General features: G+C 29.1%; 1 protein-coding gene across 2 annotated transcripts in view; it reads right to left on the reverse strand.

Annotated features, from left to right (window-relative positions):
• Positions 1 to 245: 245 nt before the first annotated feature.
• LOC107441428 (ras association domain-containing protein 10) overlaps positions 246 to 15,172 on the reverse strand; it is a 69,479-nt gene continuing 54,552 nt past the window's right edge. Inside the window, exons 3-4 of one of the 2 annotated variants that reach the window (XR_015431396.1) lie at positions 2,006 to 3,574; positions 246 to 1,195 (exon numbers count right to left, since the gene is read on the reverse strand). Coding sequence is in view for 1 of the 2 variants with exons in the window: in XM_016054684.4 (XP_015910170.1) it covers positions 2,302 to 3,546 (1,245 nt within the window). In the remaining variant the exon portion in view is untranslated. Of the gene's footprint in view, positions 3,575 to 15,172 lie in introns of both variants that reach the window. The other variant, XM_016054684.4, reaches the window with a different exon arrangement.

Genomic DNA, 15,172 nt, shown 5'->3' on the forward strand with positions numbered 1-15,172 from the left:
ATATTGAATATGATTTAAAAAGCAAATAAAGAACTAAGATTTCAGCATGAATACTATTTATAAATTCATACATCTAAAAGTGTAAAATAGTTATTCGAATCTATAAAATTAACAAATGAAATTTTGACTGGTTTTTCTGCTTTTTCGACGTCAGCTCCATGACCACACGTAATTCTTTTCTATGAAACAATGTATGTCTATAAAACAGTTTTTCATGTATATTAGTTGTAACAAAAGTCAACCACTAAGAAAGACATAAAGTTTATTTATAAACTGACATTGATTTATACAATAGTGTGAAGTATACAATTTTACTGAGACAATCGAACATACATGCTTGTATTTTTACCTGGAGACATAGGAAATAAATCTAAGTCATAGAGTCATGTCTGAATAAAGTATTTTGTGACTTAAAGTAGTATATATAGAACAAGGATAAGAATTATTATCTATTGGTTATAATATATGAAAATATAGACTAGACTGAGAAACACAAACGATACATGAAAATTCAAACTAGGTGAGATAAAGATTCAATATTTATTTTGTCTATTATATACTTATATGATTACTTTTAATTATAATGTATCAGAATATATCAGTTGAATATTTTAGTATAATCAATTTAAATAAAGTAATATTCAAAATTGCACCTTCTACAGTTGTTTTATATATGAAATTCAGGTTTAAATGTGTATGAGAGCTAAAAGTATTTTAATTGTTAAGTTCTAGCAGTTAAATAAGAAAATTATTACTATGAACATACATTAGGTATTTTTAGAATGCGGAAATATTTGTTAATTGTTTTGTGTTTGTAGCACTTTTTAAAACGTATTTACGTTGTTTTTTACTTTGAAGCATTGCTTTGAGCTTACTACCGTTGTTTCAAAGTTACACTGTAAACAATTCCGGTACAAACTATGGTAGAAAATACCGGCATTCTGGGCGCCGGTACTTTTTACCGGAGAACACACGTTTACCGGAACATGTTACGAAACAACAATATGATATACCGTAATTTTTACAGTAATATCACAACATTTATAGTAATTATCGCAAAGTTACTGAATCACTAATTAAATAAATATTACTGTATAAATTACGGTATAATATTTTAAGATAAAAATGAATTTCCCGTATGATGCCAGTACTTTATACTGTAATTTAAGCCGGAATTTTTTTCAGTGCAGTTGAGCTTGTCCAACATTTCAAACTGTACATTTTTGAAGATAATTTGTATTCGTGACGAATAAAATTGGAAAAGTCATTATCACCATTTAATTAAATATGGATACAAAAAAAGATTTAGAAATGATCGAATATATTTTTAAATTCTGTAATAATTTACAGGCTAGATAAATTTAAACAAGTTAGAAAATTATAAGAAAGTACTATTAAAAGGAGAACGCTTTACATTAGAACACCAATTAATCATATTATTTGGAATCATACAAAATTCGAAAAATCAAATGAGTGAAATAAATAGTTTTAACCGTAGGGAATGAAATCGACTTAACTTATTGTGTCAACTTAATGGATAAAAATAAAATTTGTTTTAGGTCTGCTGAAGGCGCATCAAAACCTAAACTTCAACTGACTGATGCCCATACTATGCTGGAAACCGTAGTATTGTTTGTCAATATAAAGAACTCCCTTAGCCATTCACCTGGAGTGGTAGTTGTGATGGTTACGATATTTAACTATTTCAAGTAGGGTCATTATTTAAGACAGGTTTTGACTCTGGTTGGCGAGATAAAGGGAATCAGGGAAGAAAGAAGCTCCCCTTTTTAAAATGAGATATTTCTTGTTTCCATAGCAGCAGACGGCCTTAGACTGCATGGTAAAGGGAGTTATTTCTATAGACAAACTACAACTATAGCTACTTAAAATGATTCAGATAGTTGGTGATTCTTATAACTGGAAGTCATTTAATTTAAACTCCACAGTAAATGTTGAAAAAGTTAATGCTAAAATATTTAAATTTTTTGAGTTTAATATATTCGACATTTTTTTAGAGAAACTGATTTTTATGGCTAGCACCAAAAACATGTTTGCAATGTAAAAATATTTTGTGACCCATAAGTCGATCTTACATAACTATTTTGCTTTTTGCATTTTATATTGAATTCTTAAATTAACGTTGTATATTTTAGTATTACATTAAACACAGAAATTAAATTAAATTAGGCAAAGTGTAAACGAAAGAGATACATATGTTTGACAACAGTATTCATTCAAATTTTATATGATAACTTTGAAAAAAAAACGACACAAAGAATGATTGCATATAAACAATGAGTGTTATACTAATGTATCTAAAATATTTCCTCCGTCGTCACTGCTGCTATGCATAGAGCTCAAACCTGTATCTGAATTGCTATCACCATTTTCTGGTGCTTCACAGGAAGCAGTTCGATCCATTGATATCACTTGTATAGCAGAAAACTCTTCTTGCAGTCGTGCATTCTCTTGGTCTAATCTATCAAGATCAGATTTTAAATGTTGCAAGTAGTAATGCTTATCTTGTATTATCTTTGTACAATCTAACAAGGTTTTTTCATTTTGTTGGATTGTTAATTGTTGTGTTTGGTTTATCCTCAACAACCTCTCTATATCGTTTTTAGTTCGGTGTAAGATCTCCTCTAACCTTTCCGGACCAGCAAACGCTAGTTCAGGGTCCTCATCAAGAAGTTTGCAATTCGTATCACTGTCTTTTTTTTCAAGACTCTGCTGAATTTTCAGAGTTAGATCTTTAATGGTCAGTTCCTCTTGATGCACCCTGTCCCATATTAGAAGAACCTTTTGGTAAAGTTCGATGCAATCATCTAAAGTATCACAGACATCAGTGGTAGATTGTTTTTTAGAATCACTAGGAGTTTCGTTGCTAGTGGCAGTGTTAACATTAGCCGCCTCACCTTCACTGGAGTCAGCTAAGTACGTATCGAGGACGTAATTGGCGCCAATTTGGCGCATCCGCTGCGTATGGATTCCGTTCTCAATGACTTCAATCTCCTCATCTTTGTCTCGCAATTTCCTAACTTGAGATGAAATAGCATCACTTTGGGAAGCAATGAGATTTCTGAGTTGGTCTTCCGTTGCTGGAAAGTGTTCATCGTTGTCCAGACAACAAGCGACACTTCCGTCATCCTCAGATTCTGATCGAAGTTTACGAGGATGCCAAGTTTTTGTAGATTTGGAATTAACCTTCCGCCGGTGCGATTTAACGTCACGTGGGGTGGAACCCGAAGTTTGAGCGTGGTGCGCTCTCTTCAGGAGGAATCGAACGTTGCATTGCTCCAGACCCCAAGTGTTCCACACTTTAAGGAGCCGGGAGCGCGGATCCAGAGGTTTTTCCACTTTGTGCCAACGTTCCACTATGACGTAATGTTTGTAATCACGATGTGATTTGCTACCGCTTTTGTGATGGTGGAAACTTTCGTTCGCTAATAAAACAGCTTTGATAATGTCTTCACAAGTCGTTTGTTTAGAGACTCCTGTCACCCACTTTTGAAGTCCACCTATCCAGAGTGGAATATCTGTGCCCATTCCTTTCTTTCAACATCCAGTATGAAACCTACAATAACAGAAAAAAAAACAATGTTATTTGTATGAAGAAATACAAAAATGTTATTTTATTTTTTAATTTTTATTTTTTATTATTTTTATTTTTTAACACTATAATTTTTTGGACAATACCACTCAACTGATTTAACGTTATTTAAAAATAAAGGGAAATTTCATAATTAACATCGAATAGTTGAATGATTGCTTTCATTACTTTTCGAATCTCAATAAATCATAAATCATATCTCAATAAATCATAAACATGAATATTATTATTTCAGACATAACAGCGTATTTAATTAATTTAATTTTTTACAATTCCATTTACATAGTTACCTGTAGTTATTTTCAACATACATATTAGTAATGTTAAATAATGAAGCAAAAACACGAGACAGTCCGTTTTGAAGAATCGTTAGGAATTAAACACATTTCAACATTTGCAGATGTACGCAAAATTCCCTCATGGACAAAAAAATTAGCTCACCAAGAAGGAGTCGTCAAAATGAAACGAAATTTTACATACGCAATGACTACTTTGATATAAATAAATGGTTTAGAAAATCAAAGAAAAACGATAACCTTTGATTTTCTAATCATTTACTTATATCAAAGTAGTCATTACGTATGTAAAATTTCGTTTCATTTTGACGACTCCTTCTTGGTTCTCTAATTTTTTTGCCCATGAGTGTATTTAACATTAATCACTTTATAATCCTGAAATGATATGCTGCACAGTCTTATGCATAAGAGAGTTTCATTTTATTGCAATACGTTTTATGCAAATATTTAATGAATTTGGACTTATTTCAACGAACAATGCCTCATTTATCACAGATAAATTTTATCTAATAATAAAAATTGTGTAACATAATTTATTTAACAATATAAAGCACTTTGCATTTAGGACGTTTCTAATTTTATATTAAAAAGAAGAAAATGAGTATAGTTTAAAAACAAGTAGACCCTAAAGGAAAGGAAAATAACGTACCAATTTATACACATGTTAATTTTCACATTACTTTTAAATTGAAACTTAAGATAAAAATTATCCTATTAATCAAAATCATATAAGATGAAAAATAATTAATAGGATAACTCTTCTTAAAACTCCATATTTTGAGAGCTGCTACAATCTCTTATTGTTCTAGAAGGCAGAACATATTTAAATACTTGTAGGAGGTGCACGCAATACACATTTCTGATCAAACCGTTACAATTAACCTTCCAGAAAGATATGTGTAAGATATACTGATATGAATTTAGTTTTGTATTTTTAACTCTGAAAGCTAGTCTTTGGTTATTCCTTTGCCTCACAAAGTCAATATTGTTTGATGTTGCTCAAACTTACACAAATTTGCTTTAAACGCTACTCTGCAACGAAAATTTAATTTAATAAGAGATAAAATTTCTCCTTGTTTTCTTTTCTTTTAAGGTTTAAAAAAACTCTTTAAAATAATTTTTATTATTAATCTTAGGCTAATTTTTAGATTATTTTTAAAATTTATACTCTTTAAAAAATTTTTGACAACAGCATATTAAATAAAAATGTTGGTATGATATGCATGGCAGTTGGCAGGTAAGGTAAATTAATAAATTGTTTATACTTTTTTAGCAATAAGGTTAATGTATGGAAATAAAAATAGGATAATACCGCAGTAAAAACATTCATTCTGTTTACATATTCATAAATAAGAACTAAATATACACGGAGAAAGAATTTTTGTTAAAATTACCGTGCTGTAGGGTAAGGACATTTCAGGTAAAAAAGATTTCGTTCATTAAGTCTGGTTAATGAAATCAAAATATACGGTATTTAAACCATTCATTTGTTCATTTGGTAAATTTTCAGTTCATATGGTAACTGTTTATCGGAAGTGCTGGATTTTAAAATTATAGTTATTACCACACATTTATTAAAAAATACAAAATAGAAAGGTAAATTTAACCGAATAAATGGGTTTTACGCCAAGATCTAAGGAATTATACAAAAATTACCGAATTTCACCACATTTACCAAATTTTATCACATACAGGGTGCGTAGCCAAATTATTCAATAAAAAATAAGCACCTTTTAAGCTCTTTTCAAGCACTCAAAAAATATTTTTAAGCAATTTAAAAAAATATAATTAAGCAGAGTTGGAAAGTTTTTGACAATTGGCGGTTTTATCTTGTTTTAACCGTCATGTCAAACAAAAAAACTGTTGGCATTGTTTTTGACAATTGTCAAAAACCATAAAATTTTGAATCATGTAAAACGAATGGCGTTTTCAATCGCTACGAATGCCGAAATAGATTGTGATTGAAGTAACTGTGAAAATGTTGAATCGAACAATGTGAAATGGGTCTTATTCCATAATTCGAAGCTAAAATCAACATAGTAAAGGAAAAATCTCATTCTGAAAAAGGGAAAATTAAGCATTTTTTAAAAATACCCATTGAAAAAAAGCACATTTGAGGAATTTTAAAAATGAAAATCGAAAATAAGCACCTTTTAAAAAATGAAAATCGAAAATAAGCACCTTTTAAAAATGAAAATCGAAAATAAGCACCTTTAAGCACTTTTTAAAAATGCACCCTTTACATATTATAGTACCATATTTTATTGTTAACTTTACCAAAAGCCATTACCAAAACGCTTCGTAAAAATTACCGAGATTTTTGGTGTTCCTTTAAAGCCAAAAATACTTTCGGTAAATTTTACTTTATTCTGGTAGCTTTGGTCCTGCTTTTTTTCTCAGTACACAGATACTATTTGGATTTGTTTTTTTAATTCCTAATAGCCAGTTATTAGCAAGAAAAGAAGGAAAGAAGGGGAAAAAAATAAAGTAAATAACAAATGAAAAACCCTGGCTTTAAAATTCCGCAAGGAGAAAGAATTCCAGTAGTCAATCGTTGTTCACCAAACAATTCATCTTGATCACTGATAAGTTCGTTGCCCTCGATCACACCCGTGAAAACAATAGTTTAAAGCTCAAATATGATGTATTTGGAAACAATAGCATGATCAAGAACTGTTCGTGAAGCATTTTCTCCCCTGATATTCTTTTATGGTGGTCAAAAAGATTAATTACTCACTCAATATAAAGGCAGTTGATTTATGGATTTTGGCAATATATTTGAAATGAAAGAGAAAAATAAAATTCTGAAAGACACGGAATAAAGATCTTTCGAAAATAAACTCTATCATTATTTTTTAATAATCACGACGATTTGTGAAATTTGTTGCAATTGTGATTATTTTCATTATTTTTTCATAACCTCGTCGATTTGTGAACTTATGGGGAATACATTTTTTGTAATTGTGACTATTTTCATTATTTTTTAATAATCTTATCGATTTGTGAACTTATGGAGAATAAATTTGTTGTAATTGTGATTATTTTCCTTATTTTTTAAAAATCGCGTCGATTTGTGAACTTATTGGGAATAAATTTGTTGTAATTGTGATTATTTTCATTATTTTTTCATAATCTCGTCGATTTGCAAACTTATGCGGAATAAATTTGTTGTAATTGTTATTATTTTCATTATTTTTTAATAATCTCGTCGATTTGCGAACTTATGGGGAACAAATTTGTTGCAATTGTGATTATTTTCATTATTTTTTTAATAATCTCGTCGATTTGTGAACCTATGGGGAATTAATTTGTTATAATTGTGATTATTTGTTTAACTGAAGGAATTTTTTTTAATAAAGTTGAATGCGTGTAAATAAATTGAATACTTTAAACATAATGTATAATTATTTGTTTCCCTTTGTATAAATAATTTGCAATTATTATTATTTAAAAATTTTAACCATTAAAATTTGCTGTTTAAAGTTAATACTTTGCATATAGTAAAACTTATATGCGTTAGTAATTAAAATAACTAATTTTTAAAGTTCATACTTTGCGTATAAGATGAGTAAGAAATTATTTTATTCACAATGCAAGGTTTTTCAATATTACATGACTAAAATGAAATTGTAAAGCAGGCATACAAAAAGAATTTGAAATCCATCTCGAACATAATGTCTCAGACATTTTCAGGAGCAGCTACACTGTAAAAGTTTCGGGATTACAGTAAAAAGTACTAGCACTGAAGGAGCCTGTACTTTTTACAAAATCTATTTTTACAGGAACATGTTACAAAACCAAAAAAAAAAAAAATTATATAGAGTAATTTTTACGGTAATAATTACCGAGAAATTAATGAATCACTTCAAGTACAAAAATTACGGTATATTATTATACGGTAAGAGAGGATTTTACGATGAAAGGGATTTTACGGGTGATGCACACAATGTGCTGGTACTTTTACCGTGATTTGATCCGGAATTGTTTTCAGTATAAAGTGCTGTAAACTATACGTAAAATATTATGATTCCGAACAAAAAGAATTCTACACCGTTTTATTTATACTGCTTTTGAACACTTATTACACATTTACGTTTAATACTACTTGCAACTTTACATACATTTTTACCAGACATCTAAGACGCATTGTGTCTCACCTTCTCTAACACATGAACGTACTATTTGCAACCTTTAGTTATTCTGGATTGTGTTTTTATCTCCAAGAGCATTTGTCCTAAGTGGAGATAATGTTTGAGTTTGAACTTTTTACAGAACATATTTCTGCAGTTTTAAAAAATAACGCATTGTGAAAAAAACTATGTGTTTGCAATGTTTCAATATGATAAATAACAAGATATAGTTAGACATTTATAAAATTATACTTAATTGTAGTAAAACAAAAGAAACATGAATGCAAGAGAATACTCTGTATGGAACACTTCTTCAGGAAACACTATGTATGCATTAATGAGTAAGCTTTTCTGTGAATTTTCTGAATTGTGCGCGAAATTGTGAATTCTGTGACTGTGAGTGAGTGAACTGAGAGTGAAATTGTGAATTCTGTGAATTTTTAACTTTTCTGTTTAACAAAACAAAACCTTTATCTGCGTCTTGAAGACTTATTTTTAAAAAAATACGATAAAATATAGAAGGGATAGGTTCATGATTAATACGTGAAAATCAAAACCATTTATAAAGTTAAAAATTCAAAATTTCTGAAAGGAATCACAACAAAAATTCTGTGTTGTAATGGTGACCTTCATATCCGTTTTTGAACTTGAAATTTCTGCTATCTGAAAGTGAAATTATTCCGAATGGTTAACTCAAAACTCATTCAATCGAATCGTACTATCAAATCAAAAAAAAAGGTTGATATGTTCCATAATTACCATTTCAAATAAAACAATACTCACGTGCAGCCAATCATGATATTTTGGCGATTTCAGTATTCTGTGTAAATCCATTGACAATGACTTTGGAAAACTTAAACGATGCCGAAGATAGGAATTTTAAAATCAGATCGATATTTTTGCGACTCAGAAAGTGATTTGTCTGCAACTTATGAGGCATATGGTTTGATCATCCGATCACTATCTAAAGCAGTTTTGTGGGCAGAATGTAAAATATCGTTATAATGTTTTTATCTACGATGTTTTGAAGAAAATAACTTTGGGCATCCAATATGATTTCGATACGGTTGGTTTCCTGCATGGACACTTCACTATTTTAAAGATCCTGAAATCGGTGTAATTTTCTTCATGCTTTGCGGAGATGATGCTTGATTTTAATGCGTTTCTATACCAATTGGATTTGAAATTCTGATAAAATGAAGCAAGAATTTAAACTGACTCAGCAACGATATAATCATGATTCGTATTAGTTTCCTTGATAAGAATGTTTAAAAAAAATTTGTAAACATGATTGCATCACGCAGCTTTCTAATGAAGGTTTGCACGCGATTGAAAAAAAAAAGGTACAGTTTTTACATTATTACATTTTGACCCAATTAAAAAGTATGTCTAAATTATCAAAAAATAATTTTATAGCATTATCAAACGAATAAAATTGCGACTTCAATTCTTAGAGAAATTGTTTCACTTTTTCATGAATATGGCAAAAATATAAAGCAATCGCCCTTTTAGATTTTCAACTAACTATGAAGATTCTGTAATTACTTATCTATTAACCCTTTATCTGAGAGCTAGCAAGGTTTACGACGCAAAGTATAAACAGAGGCAAAGATTCTCAACTTGTGGGTCGATGCTAAAGTAAAGATTCTCAACCTGAGGATCAATGATGAAGCAGAGATTCTAAGCCTAAGAAGTTTTTATGTGGTCTGAAAGTGATATCAAAGAATAAACATTGCAACTATTTATTGAATTCGTTTGCTTCACCCAGATTGGTTTTGATTTCTTTATTGTCTATTCCTGAAATACTGAATAACTTTCTAATGGAATGCAAGAGCCATTAGAGGAGCTATTTAGGGGAAAATAAGAGTTCAATAATATTAATTCCTTTTTCAATGTGCATAGAAAAATACATAAAACATACTTCGTTAAAAATCAAATGTGATTCATTTTAAATAACTTTCTTGGAATGAAACATCACGGGAATTAATGCATCTTAATAAGTTTTCCTTTTTTAGAAACTACAATAAGACTTATTTTTCAAATAATATATAGTCGTTCTTCAGTTTTACTTACTATTAGGATAACGTTATTTTTATAAATATATAAAAAGTTCACCTATTTAATTAGTCTATAGTAGAGCTAAGTCTATAGAGAATTTTATTCATTTTCGTGATCCCCCATTGATATTGTAAGGTATCCTGTTGTCTTTAGGTATCAAAAGGTTGATGATCATTGCTCTAAAGAAATCATTTGAAGTACTCGTACTTTGAATTAATAAGATTAGATTTAAATTCTGAGAGTAACGTATGAACCTTCTCAATCAACTCAACTACAATCAATTACTCGTGATCGAATGATCATGTTCGGTTCTGAGAAAATAGTTTAAAATACTATGTAAATACTTTTGAATACATTTCAATAATTAATGAATGCTAATTAGTATTCGAAAAACAAAGGCAAAATTAGTGAACCTAAAAATAATGTTATCATTGTTTATATATCATAATTTTTGTTAAAATTATGAAAAATGGATTTAAATGTGAACGAACAAAATTACTACTTTAAATTACAAAAAGATATTCCAAATATAACTTGTTTCGTTCTGTCTTATCAATTATGTTCATGTAAACATGACTGCATCTGAAATTATAGTAAAAATAGGATGAAAAAAAAAGTTTTAACTGAATTAGCTGAGATCTTTGATACACGGTCTAATAAATATTCATGTTTACACGTGTGATAAAAATGCTTTGGATAGCTTGCAAAAAAACTCACGAAATGCACGCAATTCACTTATAAATATTTTGCAAACGAAAGAATATCACTGATAAATTTGTAATGCATGACTTCTTGCTCCTTGATTTAAAATGAATTTAAAAAGTATTTTAAAAAATAAATACGCAATAAAGATGCAATATTACAATTCAAAATTAATGGGCGATACTTATTAATTTCGCTCTTTTGAATTTGATCAATTTCTAATTATTATAGTAAAATTAAAAACGCTGTATTGGTCATGCGACGGAATATTTATTTGAATCAGTCTATATCAAAGCTTGTTAAATTTTTGGTTACTCTAGATTTTTTTTAAGAATTTTTTTACTCGACCCTAACTATACAGAAGAAATATTTTCAGCGATATCTAATTTCTTGTGAATAAATATTCTAGCATAGAATTACTTAATATTATAAAGTTATCCTACAATTAAAATGTAATGGATTTTTGAAAAATCACAGCATTCTTATTTATTAGAGTATTTAAGTAAAAAAAATAATTTTAAAGATTTTTTTAAAAAAATGTAGTAAATGCATCTAAATGCTTACTTAAATGCCTTTCGTTTAGTATCTAAAATTCTTAACTGTGTTTAATTAGTCGTAGCAATAAATGTCATTTAATAGTCTACAAGTTTTTAATTCAAGAAAAAGGGAAATTAATAGGTTTGACATTAATTAAATCCTTCATAGGATTTACTCTTATAATGTATAAATTATTATTCTTGATTCTAATACGGAGAGATACTAAGAAATTCTAATTTTTCAAATTTGTTTGTTTGATGAACATGAACAAAATTATTTTTATCCTCTTACGATTTGCGATAAGTTCAGGTATATTTACATATGGAGAAAAAATTTTGGAAAAATTACCGCACTTTATGGCATTGGCATTTATGATAAAATAACCACTATTCTGTTTAATAAACTCGATATAAATTTTATTAAATTGTGGTTGTTTTGACCGCACTTTTTTTCAGTGCATATTTAAGAGATACGTTTTTAACAAATGTATTGAACTTTCACGTGGTCCAATCAAGGAAAAAAAACAATGAAACCATCCTACTACTACAAAAAAAAAAAATTATTGGAATGTATTTTTAACGATTACAAAGCTTGAATATCAGACAGTGTTAGGAGCTGACACACGTAGTTTAGATTTCGCTGGCCCATATCGCTGGTTCAAAACTAAAACGACACATTGCAAACGTATAATGCCTGCAGATGTGTCGTTTCAGTTTTGAAGCAGCGATATGTTAAAATGAGTGATTATCTTTTTCCCAAATAGGCTATTGTAAATTTAAAAGAAAAGATTTAGACAGCATAGCGATCTTTCCTGGCTTTAAAATACTTTCAAAAAGTACTAAACATTCAAAGTAGTTGGTATCGTGCAGAAGAAAAAAAAATATCTAAAAATAAAAAATAAAGTTTTAAAAAATTTCAATTTCAGAAAATTAAAAGTTTAGTAAGTAATGAAAAAAATTCTAAACAATTTTAACAAAATAAATAACTAAATATAAAATAAACAAATACGTAAATAAATCAGGTACTCATTCCGTAAAAATTATGCGGAAGGCATTTTACATAATTTAATTTTTTTTTTAAAAAAAAGCGAAAGTTGCGAAATTGTTTGAAATGCAATCCTTGGGATTCCAGGCCATAACGATCAAAACCCACCTTCAGTCTATCTTTAATCTATCGTTTCTCAGGTAGAAGATTACGTATAAGAGAATTTAAAATTCCTTCACGATGAGCCAATAACAGAATTTAGCTGTCAAAGCGGAAGTGCAAGATGGAAAATTGAGGCCTAACTGATAAAGTGGCACGCGCCAATGAGTATTCGCTACAGTTTGGTTATTATTGTTTTCGTGACTTTTTTTTTCTACGTTTCCGTGTTAAAATCTGTTTTTGGCTGAAAGTTTGTCCATAAACGCCATACCATTCATGATAATGATAGTGTTTTCAAACGATCTCGACTTTTTAAATAGTACAAGTAAAAATCAATGAGCGTAATATTTTTTGCAAAATTGTAGGGTGGAAACGGAAGTTTAAAGTTATGAGGGCACGACGAGTTATGTTTTCCACAAATATGCTACAATTTTCAAGGTTGAAATACTTCTTGGATGATATACTTTGTTTATGAGTGCAACTCCAATTATCCAGATTATCGGGACTAAAAAATAAGTTGAGATAAAAAAAGAAATAAAACCTGATCAGAGTAAAGACAATTTGAGTTTTACTGGATCTAACTTTATAATCCAGTTTTTTGTAAAATTCGAAACAATGCATAGACAGGAACAATTTTCTGGCAATTTCTTTCAGAAAACGGGAATAATCGGAATTCAATATCAATGGATATCAATCCTGGCTTAGATGATATCTGAATGTTTCTTGTTTCATTCAAGTGTGATTTGATTAACACTGAACAAATCTTGATTAAGCAACTTTTGGAGGAATCTTGACTTAATGTATTTTAGTATGAATGAATGTATCGTGATTTTTGAAATTAACTATCAATGAATAGGGTTTGAATTTGTGATTGTTAAATTGAATCTAACTATTGACCTGCTGACGACTGATCTTCTTCACTCAATAAATCATTGTCCCGCAGTGGTCTAACACGGTTCCCAGTAGAACACTGAAGTCAAGCATAACTGGCTGCGGTCAGTAAGTGGGTGGATGACCACTTCGATCAGCCTACACAGGGACCGAGAGTGGGCGGTATCGGTCCTCGTTAAACTGTTCAACCGAGATTATGTGTATTGATTTTGCTGAGCTTCACACTTTTAGAGTAAGTGAAATAGAAAACGTATGTAAAAATAAAAAACAAAAAATGCGAAAAATTCCGGTAAAAATTACTGTCACACTGAGTGCAGCTTCTGCAAAATTCATTTTCACCGTAAAACTTTATTCCTTAATTTTTACAGTAATAATCATTTAATTGCAGTGTGGCAGAGGGATTTCACAGTAAATATTACTGTAAAATTACAGTTTATCATATTTTTTGTTCTGTAAAGTTACAAACAATATAAGTTTTTGCAGTGCATGTATAGCAGTGGATTTATTTATCTTATGAATTCATCATGAAAAAAAATTAATTTTAATGTTGAAATAAAAATGAAAGATCTCAGCAATTTGCTAGTAATTTCCTTATGACAGCAGAATCATTTGTTTATTGCAAACAATTACTCGATTTCGCGATCGAAGATTTTCTGCATAATTCATTTACATAAAATAAGATAAGAGTAAGTCACGAAAAGGTACGTAACGCCAATTTAAAAGTTAGGTACATAGAAAAAGAAGATATAACTGGAAATTCTTATAGTCGTCGTACGCGCAGCACGTTGTTATGATTGAGGCGTTCGTATTCGTGATATTCTTGAGGGTAAATTCCGAGGATGTATATTTTATGAGTAATTTTTATTTTTTAAATTATATCATTTATCTTAAGTAGTAATGTCTATTCAATCATATGTAAGGTTCAAGTTCCTGAATTTATAATGCAGCATATAGAGCTCCAGATCCTTGTACTATTATAAGGTTAAAATGTTATCTCAAATGTAAATTAACTAATAATAACGCAACAAACCCCTCAAAGTAATTGTTGAAATAATGTTTGATTTTTTTTCTCACTATTTTTGAATTTTTAAGGTTTGAAATGTTTGCTTACAGCAACTTTATTATTTTAATACCTACTTTTAATTGCATACTTAACACGTACAAATTTTAAACTAACTGATGCATGATTTTATTATCATTTTATTGTGATAAAAATTGAGTAGAAATAATTTATTTTAAGAATAAATCACTTGTATACGTGTTTTCAAGGTACACGTTTCATAAATTGGTATACTAACTGCTAGTCAAAAGATATAAAGATTTAGTAGTTAAAGTCTAAAAATGGAGATTGCATGTAGTGTCAATCAAAATAACTTTTTTCTAACATTTTACAAAAAAATATACCTGAAATTTTGATAATTACTAAATTATAAAATAAAGATTTTTTAAAATTATTTTCAAGATAAAAATTTTTTTAATTGATCTGCACATTCAACTCTAGATTTGGGCAGTGCAAACAATTCCATAGCTAGATTACGGTCGGTGACCGTCAAAATGTTTTCCATTCACTAACCAAAAAAACAAATGAAGTTGCCTTAACCGTAAAAATACAGGTCTTCGTGTAAATTTTTTTCGTACAAAATGTATGCCTACTGGCTAAAATTTTACAATTTAAGTACCGAATTAAGAAAAGATAATTCAAAACATATAGAAATTTTATAATTTCACTTCTAACGAGTATATCAAGACTATAAAATAAAAATTTAAAAAGAAAAATGACTACATTTTTAATGGTAATACAATTT

This window comes from Parasteatoda tepidariorum, chromosome 2 (genome assembly GCF_982258835.1).
Source record: "Parasteatoda tepidariorum strain Cologne lab strain chromosome 2, Ptep-v5.0, whole genome shotgun sequence".
Classification (NCBI taxonomy): Eukaryota; Metazoa; Arthropoda; class Arachnida; order Araneae; family Theridiidae; genus Parasteatoda; species Parasteatoda tepidariorum.